The 24,677-nt window shown below is 34.4% G+C and overlaps 1 protein-coding gene across 3 annotated transcripts in view; it reads left to right on the forward strand.

Annotated features, from left to right (window-relative positions):
• Nucleotides 1-24,677, forward strand: part of LOC145295992 (uncharacterized) — a 111,202-nt gene that overhangs the window by 61,582 nt on the left and 24,943 nt on the right. For all 3 annotated transcript variants that reach the window (XM_080141961.1, XM_080141960.1, XM_080141962.1), the window contains 6 exons: nt 3,443-3,632; nt 8,923-9,076; nt 14,464-14,686; nt 18,931-18,999; nt 21,323-21,414; nt 22,060-22,426. In XM_080141961.1, the coding sequence (XP_079998087.1) occupies nt 3,443-3,632; nt 8,923-9,076; nt 14,464-14,686; nt 18,931-18,999; nt 21,323-21,414; nt 22,060-22,426 (1,095 nt within the window). The remainder of the gene's footprint in view (nt 1-3,442; nt 3,633-8,922; nt 9,077-14,463; nt 14,687-18,930; nt 19,000-21,322; nt 21,415-22,059; nt 22,427-24,677) is intronic.

Consider the following 24,677-nt stretch of genomic DNA (forward strand, 5'->3'; position numbering starts at 1 on the left):
ATGTACAGAAAGAGTTTAGACACTCGAGGACCATGTCTAGTAGGCATTCAATTTTCTCTCTCGTATGTGTGTAAACATATGTTTCTAAAAGTGACCTTGTGTGTTCGGAACGGTCTGTATCAAACTAATGTCAACTTTTGGTCTTAAGACTTGAAACTTGATATGTGGGCTATCAAACCCGTGGAATAAATTCGATTTGCTTTAACCGAAAAAAGCTGTTAAGAGGTCTAATTTGAAACTTCGGAAGCATAAGTTAAACTAATGTGTATCCTTTACGCATAGGCAAATATACATTTATACGTTTAAGTGGATTTGTAAAGTTTGGATATGCCTGTGGCCTTGGATCAGATAATAGCGAATAATGTTGGAGATCTAAATGTTTTGGTTTCGATTCTAGCTGATGGCACTTATATTATATTTTAACTTTTGAAATCACTACTATATATTGGGCACAATATAATAATCAATATAGAATTGACTCTAATAACAAATACGAAAATTGCATGAATTAAAATATTGTATTAAGAGTATTTTATGACCGTGCAACGTCGGGCGACTTGCTAGTATGTGTATGTATGGGCATAATTATGTGTATTTGTATATGCATGTGTATGTATATAAACAAAGTTTTTTTAAGCGAACACATTTAATTTAGATGTCCAGTAGAAAGTTTTTGTCTTGCTTCCTTATTTCATGAGAGTAATCGGTCACGAGAGGATAAAATTCTTGCAAATTACAAGGAGTCAAATTTTGATCAATTTGAAAATGTGTGCATTTATTTGCGTTATTTAGATAAAGAATGGTTAAAGTTACAATTTTTCAAACAATTTTTTTAATTAAATATTTATGCAATTTTTTATTAACCATATTGGTCTTTTCATAGAATCACTCATCTGAATTTCTTACGGCAACGTCAGTTTTAGTGGGGTTTTTTTGTTGCTTTTTTTATTCTTTGATCCTACTAACGCAAAGTCCGTAGCAATACGAAAAAATAGATTTTTAGTCCACTTTGTAAAAAGTAAGTGGCAAGGAATACAAAAAAAATCGTTTAAAATGTATATATCTTGTAGAGGAATCAATTGCCCTTGACATATCAAAGGCTTTTGATAGGGTGTGGTATAAAGGTATACTCCACAGAGTCTTCGATTTCGGTATAGCTGGTAATGTCTTAATTATTAAATCATTTCTTCTCTGATAGGTTTATAAAAGTAGTGGTTGATGGGCAGAAATCAGAAGCTAACAATATTAATACTGGGCTGAACTCTCTTCCTGATATACATCAATGATCTCCCAAATCACACCCTAAGATCATTTGTAGACATTTGTGCTGACGACACTACCATCTATGGCAACACTTCAAATGCAGTAAACGACTATGTTCTCTCTCATTCTTTCTCCTTTGATCTTCATCGCGTGGTGCAATATGGGAAGTGGTAGCTGATTAATTTTAATGCACCTAAGACCAAGCTTCTAACTTTCCATCATCAGTGCTCTGATCCCCGTCTGGCATCAAAATGAATGGCTCTCGTCTTGGGAGGCTCCATGTTTTGACAAACTTCTGGGTCTGACTTTTACTCCTGATCTGAAATGGAACACGTACATCAAATCCATTGCCAAAGCTGCTGGGAAAATGGTGGAATTGTCCTACTACTCCAGTAGATATCTCACTGCTGATGCAATTCTTTACCTTTATAAGAGTCAAGTACGTCCAAGGAGGGAGTATTGTTGCCACATTTGGGCAGCAGCTGCTAGAAGCAGCTTATCCTGCCTTGACAGAGTTCAAAATAGACTTTGTAGTCTAGTGGGGGATGCCCTTTTTTCTTCTCTACAATCTCTTTCCCACAAAAGAGACGTTGCGAGTCTGATTTTGCTTTATCGTTATTTTTATGGCAAATTCTTGTCTGAGCTTCAGTATATAGTCCTCCCCGTCCTGACTTTCACAAAAATACTCGTCTAGTTGAAACTACTATCACTAATGTCCCCCACTCTTTATCTGTGCCTTAACCTAAACGTAGATTCCATGCAAAAAGCTCCTTTCTTAGAACTCCACACTTGTGGAACTCTCTTCGGTTTCCCTGTTTTCAAGCTGACTACAATTGGGATGTGCAAATTTTTGCGTAAAATCACGAACATTTTACACACTATCAGCCACGTCATCATTTTATGTCTACGTGTAATTGTACATGCTTTTTATGGAAGCCGCTAATTGCTTTAATTGAATCAGGAAGTAGCGTGTTTTTTTTTTTGTTTTTTTGCTATGGTTCATAATTAGAAACCTCCGTACATTTTTTGAAGATAGGCGCTAAAATTAAAGCAATCCAATTTACCAAAGTTCCACTATTAACGATGACTACATGTTCCCCTTGACCACTGTACACTCGATAACCCTTATCCTCGAGTGGCCTCCAGGCTTTGATAAGTGGTGACTCCTTTGTGAAAAATAAATAAATAAATAAATAATTTGTAGCAGAGTTAAATATCCTATCCGTTTTTTTAACTGCCCAAAATACATAAGGAAAAAAATGTTTGGAAACCGGAGTGGTTGTCTATAAATATAGAAATATTGTCAAGGGTGTGAGTTCTATTATAGAAGCGTTGATTTAATTTGAATAATATAAAATACGCATTAAGTACGTTTGAAAGCCAAATCACAACGCAATATTAGAAAAATAAACAAATAAATAATAAATTTCAAACAAGTAAAATGCTTATTTTCCTAACATTGCGTTGTAATTTGGCTTTCAAACGCACTTGATGCGCATTTTATTTTATAGAAATATTGTTTTAATCTTTGAAGATACCATGATCAATTTTCAATTTTTTGTTTTTCAATAAAATGTATCCTCTAATTTTAAATAAACTGAACGACAATATTGCTTTGGTTTGGTCACACTTAGTCCTTTTTGTTTTTCATTAAAAATGCCTTTTTAAAGAAGTTATCGACTCCATGGGTGCGTGAATAATGCTATTTTAGCAATAAATAGTAGTTGTAAAGAACCACTCCCATCTCTAATTTAGTTTTTTATAATTTATGTTTTAATTTTATGTTTTATTCTAATTATATTCATTTCTTTTTATTTTAATTGAATCTTAATTTTATTTACTTTTCTCTTTTTATATTTTACCTTGTGACTTAGCGATTTTTAAGCTACAGCTTATATTTAACAATTGCGTTGCTCAGTTGAAGAATTTAATATTTGGGGGGGGTACCTTTTAAATGTTAACATTTACAAAAATGTGTCATATTTTCACCATGTTACTTAGAATTCGTATTTAATAATTGGACCGTTGAAAACGGGAGGTATTCTATAAAATACCTTAACGAAAGAATAACTAAAACCTGCGAAAGCAGCATTCCCTTTTTTCGTCTATAAATATAAAGATAAGCTTGCAAAGCGTTTTCTTTATTTTCTTTATTTTATATTTATTTTCATTTTTAAAGGAAATCTCCACGGATGCTGTTTTCTCGGGAGTTGGTGGCACTTGTCTGTGGCCGTTCCCATGGATTCATTGGAGGGACAAAGGTTGGTTCCAGGGTGCTATGGCAATCGCTTCTCTCAGCGTAAAATGGTTAGAAAAACTGATTCCTGGTTACAGAAACTTTCAGGAATCTTTTCAGGAAGATTATTTTGGTAAGATATAGAAATCTATGTACAAAATTGAAAAGATGTGTTCGTTTTTTTTTTTTTTGCTTTTTGTTTTTTTTTCGGGGGGGGGGGTCATTCCATGTATGAACTGAATTTTATCTGAATAAATGTTGTGTTCATTTGGTAAATGTACTCTTAATTAAAAGACGCGTACAGCGTAAATATATTGAAATTGAGTTTTTCTTCAATTGCTGCAGGTTTAGATTGGAATGATACGTTCTGATTCTTATGTTTTTCTTTTTTGCAGAACCCAAATTAATTTCGAGTTTTATTATTATTTTTATTATTATTATTATTATTATTATTATTATTATTATTGAATTTTTGAATTCCTGTGACCTAAAATGTTTGGCCTTAGTGTTACGATTTCATCCTTATGAAAAAAACAAAACAAAGCAAATATTTTCACAAACTGTTTCCAACTATATCTTTGTAGAAAAATCCGTTTATCTTATATATGTCTTTTCCAGTGATCCAATTTGGTGACACATTGACCCCAACGTTACTAAGGCCCAATATTGCAAGTTATTCTAAATTCAACAGCTTTGCCGTATATGATACTAGTAAGTCGTTGTTAGAATCTAAACCAAAACATATAGCCCTCCAGCATTATTTGTTACCATCTGAGTTAAGTCCATACATATATAAAAACTTAAAATATAAATGTATGTTTGCGCACACCTAGAATTAATCGACTTACGCCTGTCAAGTTCCGTTTTCAATTTCGATACCTCAGCTATTTTCACCGATTACAAACAAATCTATTTTTTTCCAGATTTAAATCCCTATATATCAAGTTTCAAATTTTAAGGGTAACAATTGACAGCAGTTTCGTAGACCGTTCCTCGGACAAACATGGACAGTTACTTATATATTATTCGCAGGCTACTCAGTGTTGCCTGGTCGTAAAATATACTTTAATATGTTTTACTTCATACGGGTTTCATATTTATTATAGAGCCAATACTCTATTGATTATTATATTGTACCCAATATGCAGTAATGATTTCAAAAGTAAAAAAATATAACTGGAGTGCCATCAGTTAAAATCGAAGCAAAAACATTTAGCGCTCCAGCCTTAGTCATTACTGTTTGAGCTACCGTCAGATGGATAAGAAACCGTTAAAATTTAACCGTATAACATAAATGTATATTTGCACATGCGTTCAAAGGCACTTTAAGTCGACTTACGACTGCCAAGTTTCAATTTTTTTATTTTGACCCCCTTAGCAGCTATTTTATTGGCTAAAAACAAAATCACTTATCAAGTTTCAAGTCTGCTGTCGAAACATGGATAAAGCAAAAGCAGTGGGGTAGAGATCATTCCTCAGACAAATAAAAAGGAACAAACCGAGTTATGTGTTCATCAACGTTTCGTCTTTATTTCGAAACTTCCTCTGGGTGAATGAGATTAAGAAAACAAAAACATCAGTACAAATATTTGAAAATTTTTCATGTGCAAAGTGTTCTAGAAAGAATATTAACTGCTTTCATATCTTTTAAAAACATATTAACGGCTATATAACGTTATTAAAAATCTCTCTCTCTCTCTCTCTTTCTCTTTCTCTCTCTCTTTCTCTCTCTCTTTCTCTTTCTCTCTCTCTCTCTCTTTCTCTCTCTCTCTTTCTCTTTCTCTCTCTCTTTCTCTTTCTCTCTCTCTCTCTTTAACAACGCAAGCTCCCTCCTTTTTTTTTTTTTTTTTTTTTATAAATTTCCAACGTCTTTTTTTCATTTCTGAAATAGAACTTTGCACATGAAAAAAAATTCAAATATTTGTACTGATGTTTTCGTGTTCTTAATCTCATCCATCCAAAGGAAGTCTTGAAATAAAGACGAAACATTGAACACATAACTCAGTTTGTTCCTTTTTATTTTTTACTTATCTATTTTGTCGAAATACTATTTCCATTATTCACACACACACATATATATGTATATAAGATTAATTGTTTTTAGACTGTTACCTGCACGCGCGATCTTCAGGCGGTCTAATCTCAGAAATGCGAGTCGAATTCACCACTTATCATTCTCTATTCAGCATCAAAACTGGATAATGATGACGGTGAATTCAATCCAAGTTTTGGAAATGAAACCGTTTGACGATAACGCGTAAAGCATTGCTAACGATATAAAGAACTCTACAATTATTTTATCGAATTTGAAATTTCCCCACTTAATATGAACTTAACATGCCACCACGAATTTTTAGTAGTCGTCTTCATAGCAACATAGCACAAACAATTACTTAAGCACTTATGATGAACACAAATCTAATCTGGGCTGCTATACCAACGATTTCGGCAAGCGACAGACATACAGACTCATCCAACCAACGTACACACACACTGACATACACTAAAAAAAAAAAAAGGAGGCAAATATACATACACGTTTAGTTTCTTTAAATTACAGCTTACTATACGCAATTTCATACTGCAACAGCCGGAATAAACATGACAAAATTGTCTTCGTCTAAAACGTAAATAAAAACTTTGAATTCGCTGCTTCTGGTTGCTATAACAAGTTGTAAGTAAAACTGAAAATTTCTTTAGTGACAGATTATCATTAATACCTTTACATTAAAAACTTCGTAAAAATGGAGATTTTGTTCATTAGTGGTGGGTCACTTATGAAGACCAAAGGTCACTCGAGGGTAAGGGCTAATAAGATGGAATGATTCAGCCGAGATGAAGGAACTTATGAAGGAATGTTTAATAGTCGCGGTCAAAGACGGGAGCGGAAAAAAAAAAACATTCTGTACAGGTATTTAAATGATTTGGTTTTTGTTCAACATTATTAATTTATATTAATAAATATTATTTGACGAAGAATCAATTCAAGTGAAAAATCCAATTGCGTTTTAAGATAAACCCATCCGATTAAATTTGGTGATCATTTTGTTTTAGTTTATTTACATAATGTTGACACTTTTCAAGCGTGCTTTTCTCAATTTTACATCCATATTACTAAATAGATTTTAGATGGAAATGATTTCTCATTTAGTAATATACTAGCCTGCGTGCCCGGCGTTTCCCGGGTGTTTGGAGGTGTGTGTTGAGCAAAAAAAAAAAAAAGTGGTAATAGGAAGGCAGGCTCGAATTCGTACCGTGAAGGAGGCAAAGAACGTGAAAAAAAAGTTATGTTTGCTGTTGCGCTCATCGCCAAACTGGAACGAAAAGGGATGATGACTTTCGAAAATATGGGCGAAAAAAGCGACCCCTCCATTTGAAAAAGTGCCCAATTGAAGATGAAAGAATTAATGTTTTTCGTCAATTTTTCGATATTTGTCGGGCGAAGGGTCGAGCTTCAAAATGATACCGATCTTGTGAAAATCCGTTCCTCTGTCGAAAGTTTTAGGCAAACATACATACATACATACATTTAAACATACAGGTGAGATTTATATTATAGATTAAAAAAAAACATACAACCATTTGTAACCTATACAGATTTTTTTTCTTTTTTTTTTTGCGACCTTTAGAGATTAGCCCTTATGATAGAATTGGGTAAAACGATTTGAAGATTATCAATGCTGTGATTTGTAGGGAAGTCGTCCCATGGTAATGTGTTCTAGACCAAAGTTTCTTGCAAAAAACTATTTGTGGACGTTCTGTCTTACGCTAGGCTCGCGGAGAAAGAAAGAAATGGTTGTTTTGGAGTTTTTCCATCGTGGTAGCAAGAGTTCTTGTCGTGAATACCTTACAAGTAGAACTAGAGATTGAAGCTCATATTATGTTGAGCATCTTTCATCGAAATAACGTTGAGAGTAAAGCATCCTTCACTAGATTGCAAAGTCGATTTTGAACTCTGCTTCTGCAACGCAGTGCTCGGGTGGCGTTTCTTTGGATTTAATGGCAATACTCCATTTTAGGATGTATTTGGCTCTTATTAGTTTGCCTCCAAATTTATAAGCGGTTTCAGAGTATTTCGTATTTTTACGGCTATTTAACATTTCTGCTTCACTTACGAAACAGAAGTGATTATACAAGATTTTAAAGTTATGTTAGCAGGGATAAGTTTGTAATTCTGTAGCAATCATGAATGAAATAGATTTGTTTTCTCTCGCGAATAAATGTTCCTGTTAAGCAATTCGGTCATACTGATTAATCAGCTTGCGGGGCGCATTAATTCCATCTATCTCCTAAGGAACTTTTTTTTTCTTAAGAATCAAGGTCGGTCAACGAAGAGAATCCGGCAAACATTAAAGAAAGACCTCTCTCTCTCTCTCTCTCTCTCTCTCTCTCTCTCTTTCTCTCTCCATCCACTGGATGATCCAGCTCCAGTATCGACGATTTTCACCTGATGATAACTGCTGAGCAACATGCGACAGCCAAAAAACGTTCTATTCTACCTTTTTCCAATTGTCTGCCGCTAAAATAAATCATTTTGTGTTTGCTTAACACTGCGTTAGTCACCTGGTGGTTCCAAATATGGTTAGTCATGGAGTGTCTATACCCCTTGATACAAGAAATATTTATAGTGTTATTATTTTGTAAAATATAGTTATTCTGCTGGTTTAGGATATATCTACCGACCCTGTTGAAAAGTTTGAATCACTTGTATCTTGTTGATATTAATATTTAAAAAAAGACAATAAAATAAATTATTAAACTAAGGAAAAATTAATATATTACATTAGCTAAGCTCAGTTCCAATACTGAAAGTGTAATAAGTTGAAAATAAAATAATAATATCAGCACTCCTGACAAAGAAAATACCAAAACATTAATTCCATAATAAATATTACAAAGTATCTTCTAGATACATAATATGCGCTTATATCTACAAATTTTCATTCTCACCGGAAAAATACAAAAAGTATATAAATCATAAAATTCTACCTACGTTAGTAAACTGGGCTTACTGGACACCCCCAGAAGGACAAATTGACGTCAGCCTCAAGGAAAATTTATACAACTGCGCCATACCACGAGTCAGTTCTGGGAGGAAGGAAAAGAAATAAGTTGATAACTAGAAATTATGAACACTTTAGCTAAACTGGGGCGACAAAACACCTCATGAGACTAACACAGGGTTAAAGAGGGTTTTTTTTTCTTTCGTGCTATGTCTTCAATTACTAATTAATTTTTAGAGGTGCAATCTCGCGCCACTAAAATTCCACAAAAAATGCCACCAGTTGCTTGTGTCTTAAACAAAAAAAAAATATGGCTTTCGTTTGGAAAATCTGAAAACATTATTTTTTTTATATGGTATTATTCTATTTACTCACGATAACAATGTTTGATAACAGGGCAGACTTTTTTTTTTCTTCTAGGTGCTTTTCTGTTTCGCTTATGGCGTTTTGGTCGTTGGCAAGAAATAATTATTGACGATTACCTCCCTTTGTTAGACAATGATTTTGCGTATTGCGGCCCGGTCGGCGAAAGGAAAGAGTATTGGGCCCCTCTACTGGAAAAGGCTTACGCGAAGTGAGTAAAGAAACTTTATTTAATGATGTATGTTTATGAAATTGTGGATTCTCTCGGATTTTCCTTGTTATGTTCAGTTACACTAATTTGAAAATGAATAAATTGTATTTAATTGATTTCATCTCCGGTTGCGAACCCATGATAATTCGAATGTTTCCGATTGCGATTTACGGAGCAAACCGGAAATGACCGAAGCAATTTAAGATTTGAAAGCTGCGAAAAAATGTTAAAAAAATAAAATGCAAATAAAAAAACAAAAAATAGATGTCTGTATTGGAAAGAAAATATCTTACAAAAATCCAGTAAATTGATCAAATAGTCTTATTTTTAAATTAAAAGAAAAATGTGGCTAAACGAACAGTGACGATATCGCGACGTCATCTTGAAACCAAGGGAAATAACTCCAAATCATTAAAACTCGAGATTTCAAAAAAAGCTATTTTTAACATGAAAGCATTTGAAAAACTCAAATTTGTTTGAAAATGATATTCTTTATAAAAAATAAAACGATTTGATCAATTAATGTGATCTTTTAAAATTATTTTTGATATATTTTCTTTCCATCTCAAGTACATACATTATAAAGATTTTTCCTTACTTTTGATTATTAATATAGAAGGAATTCTGGGCAAGTAATTTTTAATCGAAAGAAGGGGGGATTCTGTACAAAGAAGTACACGTAGGGTGGATTTAGGTTAGAAAAAAAACATTTAGCCCATGAGTATGCATTGCATTTAGTGTTGCTTTATAAGAAGAATACTGTTATTGAACAGCGAATACATCTACTATTATTGCATTTCCACAAAACAGAAGACCGTAAAATGGGAGTGTGTGTGTGTGTGTGTGTGTGTGTGTGTGTGTGTTTTATCGCTATCGATCGCAAGTTTAATTCTGTATCGGTACTTATGCAGAATACGAACCGTGTTATATTTTAGATATCATTTTCAAGTTAAATTTAATTTTTACGATATCTTTTGTTTGTTAGATTGTTAGGTGAAAGTACAGAATAGTTACAAAACGCCAACCTCCTATTAAGAATGGGCTTTAAAATAACACTTATTTCAGCATGGCCCGTATTTTACGTAAGTACAGTGGATTCTACAGATCCGGCTGTCTGAAGATATTGGCTTTCTGGCCTAAAATGTACAACGCATGCAGTTTTTTCTTTCCTATTGCAAAACTCAATCATGTTCTGCAAGGTCAAAGAATTTTTCTCTACAAAACAGTCAAACCAAACACCATGATTAAATATTTGAAGATATAAAAATCTTGAAATACTGTAATTCTTTTCCAAAATTACTCGATTCGGTATATGCCGTAAAATAGAAATAAACCTTGCATCATAACAATAAATTATTTTTACAAATTTTATTTCCTAACAAGACCTTGGTACGTTTACAAAACTTCAACCAAAGAAACAACTTTTGCCGAAGTGGATTTAGATAAACTGGGCAGTTGTCAAGTAGTCAGAATTGAAAATAAAATAAATGTATTGTTGAAGAGGGTCAATCGATTGTTATGCCGACCGACCGACCGTCCGCACAACTAAGAAAGTAGACACAGGCAACATATGGCAAAGAGGGAAGAAACGCAGATGAACATTCATGAAACAAATTTATTTATTTCGCCACAACTACATAATGTAAAACTGAAGACAATCGATCAATGAAGACTCTGGAAACAGAAAGGTTGAAGAACTGGAAATGCTGCACCTGGGTTGCAGCTGAGACCGGACGGACAGTAATGCGAGACCCTGGACAATTGGAAAGGCTAAAGATGTAGAAACTGGATCTTGGACAGCATGGAGTTTTATCACACGGAGATTGATGTAAACGCTTCTGAGATGTGATGTGATTCCTGTATGTTCGGTTCGCGTGAACATAGCTAAAGAAACAGTTTGCAAGAATGAAAGTGAGAAAGTAGGATCCTGGAAGATTCATGGGGACGTCTCCGAATAATAAGGTACTTCAGGCAGGCCTGATCTGTGTGGATGTGGCGAAGGGCTGGGTCGACAAGAACAGGTTTCAGAAAAGGAAGTGAAGAAGGTGGATCCTGGATAGCATGAAATAACGTCATAGGGAGGTTAATGTGGACGTTCCTGAGGTGTGATGAGATGCCTCATGTAGGTCTAGTCCATGTGGACATGGCAACGGGTTTGCTCGATAGGAACAAAGGCTGCAGTAAAGGTTAGATCCCGGAGCCGGCATTGACAGTCACTGTATAATGTTGCTTTGTTTGGAAAGTTCTTGGTTGCTACTCCAACGAGTGACGGGGCTGTGATCAGACTGCCAGCCGTGCGACGTTACAAGTAAAAAAAAAAAAATAGGAAGAAAGAAAATATCTAGTGGTTCCCAAACTACTCGCCGTAAGAATGCAATGGGTTTACTCAACAACCGATATGACGTCAATCAGAAATGAAGCAACAGAAACCACACTCGCTATCATAAAGGACGTAAGCCGTGGTTTGTATTTCAAATGCTGTATTTAAAGCAAAGTCAATAGTTCATACAGTATACAAATACGCTATTATAAACAATAGTCGATAAAAAAATGTGTGTACCAACATTATCGCCAACAAACTTCAGTGCCTGATGCCTTTTTTTTTTTTTCCCCCTTTCTCTCTAACTTAGATTTATGTTAGAAAGAAAAACTCGATTTTTTTAGCTTAATTTCCCATCCACTTTTTTCAATGTTGAGGAGGAATATCTTCTTTCGATTTGATGCGTCCTTCCTTCATCCGGTGTTTTCTTTTCTCCCAAAAGGTTTGCAGGTCGAATGATGGAATTGTGACGAAAACTGCTGTTTTCGGGGAGTCTGGAGCTGCTGACTGACTGCCTCTCTCCGGATTGATTGCTGGAATACTCTCTCTATTGACTGACTTTCTGAAAACAGCTCTGCACTGCTATTTATCTCGAAAATATGGTCGGGCAGGGGCGCGATCTCCCCCCTCAGTTGTCCAATCAACGCGTGCCACATTGACTCATATAGAAGTGAATTAGTCAATCCGACATTCCAGACCGGCTGACGCAATTCGGGGTTTCCCCAATGACACGCGATGACAGCATGTCCTGCGTTTTAGCCCGGGTTAATTCTTCCATTTAAACAATTTCCTTTATTAATCGAAATAACATTCAACAATTTTTAAATAATTCTTGTAATCGAATCTCAAAGCGCCTTTTAAGGCCAAATATGATCTCATCATCTCGATCAAATCTTTCCGAGTTGACATTTTCTTTTTGTTCTCAATCGAAATGACATTCCTCTTCTTTGCGAGGGACAAATCTTTTTAATAATACTTTTTAAAAATAACATCCAACCAAAATAACCGATTATCAAAGAAACGCACGTCCTTGTAAATGCGTTCAAGTCTATTACTCGCCGTTAAATTATAAACGGACTGACTTTTAATATTTTTGCGTAAAATTAAATCCTTAAACTAAACAATTACTTACTTGCCATTTTTACTGGTCAGTGCGTTTAAATTTATTACGTAAATCCCAAACACACATAAATTGAATTTCCAAAACAAATCAACACATCCCCTCCTGCCTGGAGATATCTTAACTAACAATTATTTTCGCATGGATATTGCGTCATTTTATTATCCAGCCAAACACCCACAACTAGTAAAGATTTTGCTAATGTTAATCAGAGCCCGTAAGTATTATGGCAATTAGCACGGACTGGGAACTGAATTTCTCAGGACTAGCCACACTGAGAGGGCACTGGGGCTCTGCTCCAGTGATAGCGTTACATACTGGAACAGGGCCCAGACGTTGATGAGCACTAGAACAGGGTGCTGGGTGCAACTGGGCACTGAAACGAAGCCCCGATATCAATAGGCACTAGAACAGGAAGCCAGATATGTGCTGGAACTACTACTACTACTACTGCACCGGCGATCGGCTCCATCCAGGCTCGCTCCCTAAGCTTTCCTTTTCGCCTCCAAGAAGGGCTAGTTCAGGAAGCAGATGGAGCCACAGGAGCATGAGGTGCTGGAGTATAAGCAGCCGGAAGGTACTGGATCAGCAGGAGTTAGCGGGAGACGCAGGAGTTGGAACTGCCGTTGTCGGAGCAGGAACTGGAGAGGAGAGCTGGAGTTACGCGGATAAAGCAGGCGGCAATAAAGAGTGAAAGTTATAGTTTCTTTTCTGAAAAGAATAAGTTAAATCGCATATAGTAGTTTGTGTGTTGTCCTTAAGATGAAAGTTTGATTGTTGCTGCTGTCTTCGTTTCCTCTTGAGGCTCGACGACTGACTACGCAATTGTGACTGGGGCCTTCTGACCCCTCCACTATCAGCCTGGTCGAACTTTCCTTTATTGATTGAGACGAAAGGTTACTACAGCCGACATGCTTAGGTCACAGTTAACTATAATTAATGGCCAAATTTGTTGTGGCCAAAAGTATCTGGGTGTTGCTTGAGTGTATATATGTAAATCTTAGTCAATTATTAGGGTCGGTTGTTTTCGTACAAGAAAAAGGACATGCAATGAAAATGGCGTGGGCGGTTTGAGACCATTGTAAAATGTGTATTTTATGCTAGTAATCTTCTGTCACGCTTTTTTTGGGGTCTTAAAGGCATTTCTTAGCGCTTGTACTTCTTTAAAAAGCGTGTTTGAATTCTACGGTGTTTGTAAACAAATAACGCATTCGGCGATAATATGAAAATCATTAGAGTTTCTTTATGATGAAAGATTTCTTTCGGGCAAAGATAAACAATGAAACAACTTTCTTAATATTTTTTTTTAAAGAAATTTTTAAAATTCAATTTAAAAAATTACATGTATCTTTATTGGCAACAATCAATGAGTGTGCGGGTTATATGTCGGTTGGCACTAACCCTATTCGGGTTTCATGGGAGTATGAAATTCACAAGCGGTCCCCAGTCGCACCTGCAACGGGGAGATGACGACGTTAGGTTTTTGCAACTCTTGCGCTTGGAATTCCCAAATCGGTCACGCATTTTAGTAATAACCAGGCTCAACGTGGCTTAACTTCGGCGATCTGACGGGAACCGGTGTGTCAACGTGATTATGCACGGGTTATGATGGTAATAAACAAAGCAAGTCAACCAGTCGCCCTCTATTTAAATTTTTTTTTTTTTCTTTGTCCACCTGCGGTGATCGGTAGCACAAATGCTCCGGTAGTTTCCGGTTGTTTACTTCAGCAAAAGTCGATTTTGTTTTGTTCAAAATTCTATAGAAGTACTAAATATTTCTATAAATTGTATTCCTCCCCCAACACACATATTTTAAATAATCTCGTATTTTAGTCGTATGCGTCATAGGAAAATAAATGACATTGAAACTAAAAGTGATTTAAGATTAAGAAGTTAAACTTTATCGATTTTATTCTGCATTCAAAACACTTATTTCCTTCCTTTCAGATGTAATCGCACATACGAATCTATTGAAAATGGTAACATCTTGGATGCCTTGACAGACCTGAGCGGTGCCATTTGCGAATATTTTACTCCTGACGTGAATCCTCCACACAATCTGTTTCGTTTGTTGAATATTTCATGTTATAACCGTTCGCTCATTGTGTGTTGGCGCAGTGAGAAACGTCTCACTCCCATTGGTTTTATTGTCTACCAACCGGCTTCATCGGTAAGTGCATATCTTTCTCATTCTTTCCATCTTTCTCTCTCCTTTTTCTATCTTTCTCCTCCCTTTTCCATCTTTCTATCTTCCCCCTTTCTCTTCTGTCTTTATCCTTCTACTCTACCTTTCCCATTCCCCTCCCTCTCTCTATCTCAATTTCTCTCTCCTTCTCTCTTCTACCTTCCTTTTTTTATCCTTCTCTTTCTCGCTCATCATCATCCGTTCTCCTGCTTAGAACCAATCAAAATGGCTGATTCTTCTGTCTACGCCAATTGTTACGGCTTCTTTTGCAACCGCCCGTTACAATGGATAATCTCACAACACAAAAGACAGGATTGTTCAAAGATTCTGGCGTAGGTGCTCGCTTCTCTGAAGGGGCGTAATCTTGGCACTTGCATCTTTACTGCCCGTCTACTTTCTAGCTGCTTTAAGCAAAGAATGATCAGATCGTGTCATGGCCAGTGGCCACATGCGTACAACTAAAATCCATTTCATGTGAGCCATAATTTATATTAGAATCTAAAACTTTTTCCTCGTTTCGTTTATCGTTAAAATATTTGGATGAGATGGTATGCTTTTCGATATGAATTTTTACTGATTCAAACTTAGGTATTGAAGGGTTTGTTGCTGAGTTTTACCATAGAGGCCGCGTCGCTTCATTTTGTTAAAAAAGCGAATCATTGTCAATAAGCATTTTAAGAATACATCCACTCTTTGGCTGTTTGCCTAGGAGTAAAGTGTAGTATCTATTTTGATGCTACACTTAAGTTTATTTGTCCTTAATGTAGGAGAACCCTTCTATACTGAGGTAATTTATATTTTTGCAACAGCCAGTGTGACCCTTTTGGGGGAGCTGGTTCCCCCCTCCCACACACACATTCAAACGACCTTGTCACATTTTGCTCTAGTGGGGAAGCAAATGAGTACCACCCACTCTTTGGCATTTTGCCTAGGCGAAAAGTGTAGTATCTGTTCTGATGCTACACGTTGTCTATTTAACCTTCGGTTAATGAAGGAGAAATACTCCTAGACAAGTAATGCTTATTTTTGTCTCAGTCCAGAGTACCTCTTTTGGAGAGATAGATTTCTCCATAATAAATCCGATTCTGCCTAACTCGCCCCTCGTGGGGATACAAGCAAATAAATAGGATCCATCATTTTTTTTTTTTTCATCTCTAGAATTTACTTGAAAAATCCTTCCGTTTTGTCGCTCTGCACTTAATGACTTAATCGAATCCAGTCTCTATTCTGCCAAGTCCGCATCAATTCTCTAACCTGTCGACAGACAATGGTTGTCGATCTGATGGAGTAATACTTTGGAGGCGATGCTTGAGTAGGGCCTGCTCTTATATACATCTATTCAAATACAAGCGTATACCAAACCAACGAAAACAAAGTAACAACTGGAAAACAACGGAGTATATAAACCCCGTTTATTGTACACGAACCTGACTGGGTTCGCTTTGAAATTACAGTAGAACCCCGGGGTATGGTGGTCCTACTATACGGTTTTTTTCATGTTACGATGTGGAATACGATGTTTTCCCGGTACCTGGTTACGGTATTTACCCCGCCTTACGGTGTTGTTAATAATGTTATTTGATTATATACATGTGTATTTTTTTTTACACAGGAATCACCACCTATTAAAGCCCGGAGGCCACTCGGGGATAAGGGTTAATGGGTATACATTAGTTAATGTGATTATGGTGTAGTAAACATAAGTAGTGGGAATTTTGTCAATTGGATTACTTAGGGGGGCGGTTCATCAAGAACTTGTTTACGTTGGACTTGAAGACAATCAGATTGTAGTCGGCTGGAAAGCGGGTAATCGGAAGAGTTCCACAGGCGTGCTGTTCTAAAAAGCTTTTTTCATGGAATCTACATTTAGGTTTAGGAAAAGATAAAGAGTGTGGGAAATTATTAATAGTGGTTTTGGCTAGACGATTATTATGTACTGTACTGTATATTGTTACGAATTTTAATGCCGTATTCCGCGTTCTACTGTATGTGCATTGAGAATGTATACATAACTGTAAATGTGTTTGCAAGTAGAGGAAAGTCTTGCATCTGAATAGCGTGTTTGTGTGAAGTGTACGCGTGCTGTTAATGTTTTCATAGCAGCCACCAGTCAGGACAGAGAGAGGAAGGTGGTCTGTGGCTAATATCGGTTGATGCCAAATGAAAAAGATGGCGAGGTGTCTAAGTCAGATTTGGAAGGAAGAATGAATCGTCTGTGCGCCGCTTTTCTTACCACTGATCGTAGTGTCCGCTGAGCTCACCGAGAAAACGATAGTTCGTGTCTGGCGTCTTCTGATGAGGGTCTATGTACATATATGATCAATGTAAATATATGGATCAATGTAGGTAATGCTACATGCTCTTCGGCTTTCTGAGTAGAAAGTATTCATATGGCACATTAGTATTACCAGATGAAGCCGATCTAAAGATATCGTCTTCCTAGCCTAAATGCACTAAACATTGATATTGTTTTTTTGTTTTTTCTTTGCAAAATTAATCATATTTTACAAAAACAATCTTCCTCTACAAAACAACCAAACTAAACTCCACAAGTATATATTTGAAGGCATAAAGAACTTGAAGAATAAAACCTTTTTCCAAAAATTTACTGGATTCAACATTAAATAACCAGAAAAGGTGGGTGTCAACATGGCGTAAAATAAAACCACAAAAGCTTATATTGAACGCCTCGTTTCGACTCCTTCATACCGTGAATTATATAATCTGTCAATCTCAGCACCGCAGCTCAGTTCGCCGAAGCTAGAAAAAAATGATCGAATATATAGCTTGCTTGTCTGTTTAACTTATACAAACACTTCATGTAAGTGGTCTTTTTTTTTCTCTCAGTTTTTTTTTTTTATAAGTTTTATTTGGTTGACAAATTAACTATTAATTTGCCTCCCCACAAAGGCAGTTAGACACAGGATCAATTTTTATGTTAAAATGGACACTCTGTGATAAAAATTAAAATTGTCCCAGTCAAAGATTTCTCTTGACTAAGAACAAAACATGTACTACACTTTACATTATTTTGTTATGATGCAAAAAGAAAAATCTAACAAATTAGGTAGAATGCCATCAAAGGTATAGGGAAATAGTTTGTTGATCATTATGTATTTCCTACTCTTTGCTCGAATCATTGCAGTCCCTACAATACTTTACTTTAAGTGACATCCGATTTAAAATATAAAATTTGTGGAAATATATAAACAAATGTCGTTTTATTTATTTTGCTATTGTCGATTTTGCCAGAGGTTGAAAAAAAAAATAACATTTCCGATGCAAGTTTCGTAGATAACTTTGTAATATATAGGGCTATGACAACAGAATATTCTTTTCGTTGTTTTGACTCTCGAATATATATCTGACACAGTTAATCAACCGAGAACCACATCACTATATAAAAGCATATAAGATATCCACGGATACACACTCGAGAGTCAAAATAATGAAAAGAATATGCTGATGTCATAACCCTAGTAATATATATATTCGTGATTGGACGATTCCAATTCTTTCCCCGATTCCGAAACAATTTCCGATTCTTCATAAATCTTTAAATATTTAACTACAGAAGTTTTTATTTTTTACGATTACCGTAAAACACATGCTAAATGTGTATATTGTTAATACAATATACAAGCTGATGGTGAGTGATCTATAGATTTTAGCTTTACTGGTATTTTAAAATCAATATTTATTATTTTATTATTATTACCAACTGTGGAAGATTTCTTGAACAAAACCAGATGAAAGGATGATTAAAGGAATCGTTTTTGGCATCGGAAAATAGGCACAAATTTTTCCGATACCGATTTCGATACCCAAAAAGTTTGCGATTTTTCCGATTAATCAAATAATTTGAAAAAATGAATTTATTGCGATTTGCATTCGAACTCCTACATTATCTATACAAATCCGTAAGGAGCGTGATAACAAAACTAGTAATATACTCGCAACCCGATCTATAAAAAATAAAAAATAAAAATAAAATAAAGATCGCTTACTGTTTTCCGATTTTATTAGGGTCGAAAACAAGCACGTTGATCCCTAAGTGATAATTTAATCTCAAACGAAGGTTAAGAACTATTCAGTTCAAATTAAAAAAAAAATTAACGTTGCTCTATTTTGATTAAGATTTTCATGTTTTATTTTTGTCGTCTGTTAAACGATTCATTCAATTGCATCCATTTGTTCGTTAATTCCTTTTCCTATTTTTCTTTTCTAAGCTAACCTCTGGTTGGAAGGATTCCGAAGATAGTCACCGGTATCTCCATATTGTCACAGCTGCAACTAAGGTTGACTTTAACTTTCACATTTCTAGTTTTTGTACTTGTACAGTTTAATCAAGACATTAAAAATGAAAATATCGAAAAAAAAAATTTTTATTTTACGTATACGTTATGGAACGAAGTTCTGCGGGAAAAAAAATCCACTTAATTTCATCTAATAGTTTCATTTTTACAGCGAAAAAATTATTTGTTATGATACCGAGTAAAAGGTTCGATTTTTAAGAAGAAAAGCTAGTATTAAAGATGGGGAGTTATCTCCCCGTGGTGTGTTCAATAAATTCCATAATAGCTGACTTGAACGCGCTCTCATAAAAACGTGTTTTTCTGCTGTAAAAAAAACTACTCGATCAAATTAAATGAAATTTCTTTTCGGAGATCTTCAGTCCAAAACGGATACGTACAATTTAAACATTTTTTGATATTTTCAATTTTTTTAATGTCTTGGTTAAACTGTACAAGTACCATTTTTTTATATAAAGTTTGTAAATGACAGATGCATAAAATAATTAAATTATGTTTTGATGAATTAACTTGTCCTTCGAATGTATTCGCGAGCATAAATTTGTCGTTAGTATTAACGCCTGCTTCCATGGCCCAGTGGTAAATTAATTTTGCTATATAGGTGGCCCCTTTTGATTCTGTAATTTTTTTTTTATTATAGATCTTTTAGGTTCCACTCTATAATAAAAATCAGTGTGTATTCATTTGTATATAAATAAATATAAACTCTTTCCGTCACACAAATTGGCAAAAAAAAAAGCCTTTTACCCCTACCCCCGGATGAAATCATTTGAAATGGTGCAAGAAAGCAAGTTGGACAACCATCTTCGAACTTCGTCGCTAAAATGAATTCAGAAAAAAAATCAGTTCATTGTTCTTATTTACAATGCCTCCCCACGGGACATAGTTAGACACCAGGGTCGTTTTTTAATGTGGAGAAAGGGAACAAAAATAAAAATTGACTCAATCGTGAAAGATTTCTCCTCCACTGGCAGAGAACAAGAAATTGAAGTGCAGCATCTGAAGAACAGATACTACACTTTGATCTTGTTCAGTGTTCATCTTTATTTACTTTGGAGCATCAATTATATATATATATATATATATATATATATATAATAAAAATTACAATAAGTTTACCAAGGTAATCAAAATGGTAAACTTAAAATATATTATAAATATTAAAGAGTTAATATTTACAAGTAAAATAAACTCAGCCAGATGTAAAAGCTCAATAAAACCGAAAAGGAAATAGAGCTTATAATATGAACAAATGATTAACAAAACATGTTAAAAGACATCTTGAAAAAGAGTTAAAAATATATTTAATTTTAAAAAAGGAAACACAAGATAAGTGGATAGTCCTATACTATCCACTTATCTTGTGTTTCCTTTTTTTTTAAATTAAATATGTTTTTAACTCTTTTTCAAGATTTCTTTTAACATGTTTTGTTAATCATTTGTTCATATATATATATATATATATAATATATATATATATATATATATATATATATATATATATATATATATATATATATATATATATATATATATATATACGACAAATTAAATTACGGACGTAATTCTGATATTTTTATACGGATATTAATTCGAACATCAGTGAAGCATAATTTTCCATAATGTGTGACGGAGTGGGTAAACTAGTGTATATACAACTAACTCTTCTTTATATGTGTGTATTTTTCTATTTGGTGAGGGGTATACAATTTTCGCATTTGTTTATATATAAACTTGGGAGTTTGGCGGAAGACTACTTAATATTTGTATTTTATGTATTTGCAAAAATATTAAGTTTGATATTATATTCTTACGAGTCCCACGTGAAAAATTTAACGCTTTTATTAAACTGCATAATTTACTGCTAATATTTCATTTTTAATATAATACATAAGATTTAATAATATGAAAAAAAAATGTACTTCTCCCGTACAAATAATTCCCATTGCAAATTAAGTATTCTTTCTATTTTATTTAAATATATATTCACCTTTTTCTTACCGTATAAAATAAGTAAAAGCTAAATGTTTTCTTGTAGATATTTAAAATGGAAATTGTAAACGTTTTATTTAATATATGGTTACAACTTTGACTGTTTCAAAATAATTTCTATAATTCTCAGATGATTATTTATTTTATTTATAAATAAAATTAAAAAAAAAAAAAAAAAAGAAATTTGGCGTTCAGGCGATCCCATTTTTTGTGTCAGATGATAGCGTACGAACTTGAAATTACATTAGTTTATTTAATTATAGAACTCGTTCGAATTCCCTTTGTCTTGTTCTTTCTCAACATAATTTTCTTTCAGTTTCAGACCACTGATGGCCGGATGTTGGAAATGGTCAGACTGAAATGCCCATTTCCTTCGGAACCAAAATGGTGCGGCCGTTTTTCGGAAAGGTAAGTTAGTTGCAACTGAAAGTCTATCCGTCTTCCCTCATTCAAATGAATACCAATAAACGAAACAAATTCGGTGTTTTTTTGTTGTTGTTTGTTTTTTGTTTTTGTTGTTGTTTGTTTTTTTTGTTGTTGTTTGTTTTTTTTGTTGTTGTTTGTTTTTTGTTGTTGTTGTTGTTTTTTGTTTTGTTGTTGTTTGTTTTGTTGTTGATGTTTTTTTTTTCTTTGGAGGGGGTGTTTTTTCTTGTTTTTTTTTTTGTTTTGTTTTTTCTTGAGGTTATTCAAAATGATTCGGGCTTTTGGTTTTTTTGGGGTTTTTTTTACTTATGATAGTCTACTTTTTAATTGTCGAAATAAATTTAAAGAATTCAAACTTACACTGAAAAGTAAATAGTAAGTTGGACAACCCCACCATCTGAAATTAATTCAGAAATCATTCTCTAAATAGTCAGCGATAGTTGTTTTCTTTAAGGCTATTAGAAATAAAAATGTATCTATCAAAAATTAAATTACTTATGTAATTTTATGATTTTATATGAATAGTAGTGCGAACACTGGCGAAGCATTTTTCGTTATTTTTTTATTTTTCAGATATTGTACATTAGTATGGTTTTATTTTCAACTCTGTTTATGTCTTTATTTTTTCAGTGACAAGACGATTTGGGAAACAATCAATCAAGACTTCATGGAACGTTACCAACCGCTCCAAAACAAAGACGAAGATGAATATTGGTTAACAGTTGAGGATTTCCGTTGTAATTTTGGCAGCATGATTATTTGTTCCAGTTCTGAACCCTACATCCAAGAGGGTCTGAATGTGAGCCGCAAGTATAATCGCTCTGATCAGCATTTCGTTATGCAAAACCAACACCAGACGCCACAGTTGACCAAGGCTAAGAACGCTTGCTTAAAAGTCCGTAGTTGGTCTTTAACTGATAATTATCCAAGTGAAATCTCTAGTTCTTCAATCAGTGACAAAAAAGAGACGGCGAGCGAAACCTTTGCCCGTCGGAAGGTAAGTAAGCGTCATCTTTTGAATTGGAAAATTTTCCAAAATTAAGAAAAATTTGCGAAACCGCCGATTTCTTTCCCTTGATTCTACCTGAAAAGGAACAAAGGGTATTAAAAATTAACAGCTGTCGACCATTCGTGTGAAACTTCCGCAAAATTAAAAATTTACTCCCACCCCATTCGGTAAAGTAATCTTATTTTGAAGATAAAGAACTAAATATGGTTTGTTTTGCATAATAAAGTATTGGACTCTAAAGACACGATAAAACTATTAAACTGTAGAATCGAAATAACAAATAACCGTATACACAGAATAAACTAAATAGCAATAAATAATAAAAAAATAATTAAATAAAAATGAGCCAACACCTAAACTAGAAAATTCACTCCAAGCAAGAACGTGTAAAAAAAAAATTATGTATTAATTTAATACATGAAAAGGGTGCGTTACTCCAATGCAAAACAATAGAAAAATTGCTAACAAAAATAATCCAAACCTTTGGTAGAAGCCCTGCCATTGGCTAATGGAAACATTAATCCTTGTGAGGTCATAACAGTGAATCCGATTGTTTAACCAGCTAAACACCACGTGCATATATACAAACAACCAGCAACACAAATTTCATTCATTTTAGCCTTACGGGAATGTAACGCGTAAAGTTCTGTATAGCTTAATCGCCGTAAATATATTTTCCTAACTTACTATTACATATTGAGCATTAAATTAAATACTGGAAATCTAAACACAATCTTTTGATAAGATTTTATGTGGATATAGTGAAATGATATGCATAAAACCCCATATACAAGTATTTGTAGCTATAATTTACATAGTTATTTTTAAATAGTTAATAACTGAATAGTTGGTGTTATTCATAATTTTATTGTTTTATTTTTCTATGTATATGTAATAGTTTTAACTATCAGTAATTAATGGAAGTGGTTTAATAAAAATAAAAAAGAAACAATTGTTTTCTTAAAATATTATGTTCATTAATTTTCAAGAGGGTAATTCAAATGAAACGTATGTATTTTTAAAACGACAATCTGTTTATATTATAGATATGTCGTGTAAGTTATATATTGAGAATATTTTTTAGAACTAGATTACTGGGCGACTGGTATCCCTGTGCCTATTTTCCAAGTATTTTAATGGAATGTGCTCTGATGGACTCGTAGCACTTGTGCTCCCCTCCCCCACACTCGACATCCCTTACCCGCCGACTAACCCGACAAGCAGCAAACTCTACCTTTCGCTCTTGAGATCCCTAGATGCTGAAAGCCTTCTGCTAGACTTTGAGAATTCCTTATTTCCTGCTTCCCTGGCTGTACTAACACGCAGAAGTTTAAATGTAATGTGAACAAATATTTTGCTGCTTAGTTCCTCACATAGTCCCCCTGTAGAAATGATCTCAAATAGAAACCCCCATTACATTCCCAGTATTAATATGCTTTGTTTGCGGTGAAAAATAGTTTTTAAAGATTTAATGACGAAATCTATCGATAATCAATTTGTTTACATTCAGTGTGTGTGTGTGTGTGTGTGTGTGTGTGTGTGTGTGTGTGTGTGTGTGTGTGTGTGTGTGTGTATAGTGAACGTGTGTGTCTGTGTACATTTCCCTACGCAATAACTGTCAATTTTTAGTCTACAGACTCGAAATTTGATATACAGGGTACTGAGATTTGGGAAAATCGATGTGATCGGTTTTTGGCCAGAAATTTGTCGATTAAGGGGTCAAAGTTCAACGATTTGACTTTTGAGAACTCTACCAAACTCCTCCGACAATTTTGGGTCTACGCACTTGAAATTTTAGATATAGGTTCCTTGGACATGGATCTAACTTAATAACTGAATTTGAGCCCAAAACAATAAATTTTAAGGGGTCATAATAGGGGCCAAAGTTTAAAATAAATTGACCTCTGTGGTCTCTTCCAAATTGCTCAGACAATTTCTGGTCTAAATATTTGAAATTTTACATAGAGGGTATTCGGAGATAGGGCAAGTTTTTCATCAGTTTGGGTCGAAAATTTTTAGTTACCAATATATAAATGTATGTATGTTTGCATGTCTGCCTAAAACTTTCAATAGATGCGATAGATTTTACGGAGATCAATATCGGTTTAAAGTTCGACCTTTCATACGACGAATATCGAAAAATTGGCAAAAACATTAATATCTTCCCCTTCAATTAGGAACTTTGCTACAGGGGCAGGGGGTCACTTTTTCGCCGATATTTTTAAAAGTTATCCTCTCC

Source organism: Euprymna scolopes, chromosome 16 (genome assembly GCF_053919585.1).
Source record: "Euprymna scolopes isolate OS-2025 chromosome 16, ASM5391958v1, whole genome shotgun sequence".
Classification (NCBI taxonomy): domain Eukaryota; kingdom Metazoa; phylum Mollusca; class Cephalopoda; order Sepiida; family Sepiolidae; genus Euprymna; species Euprymna scolopes.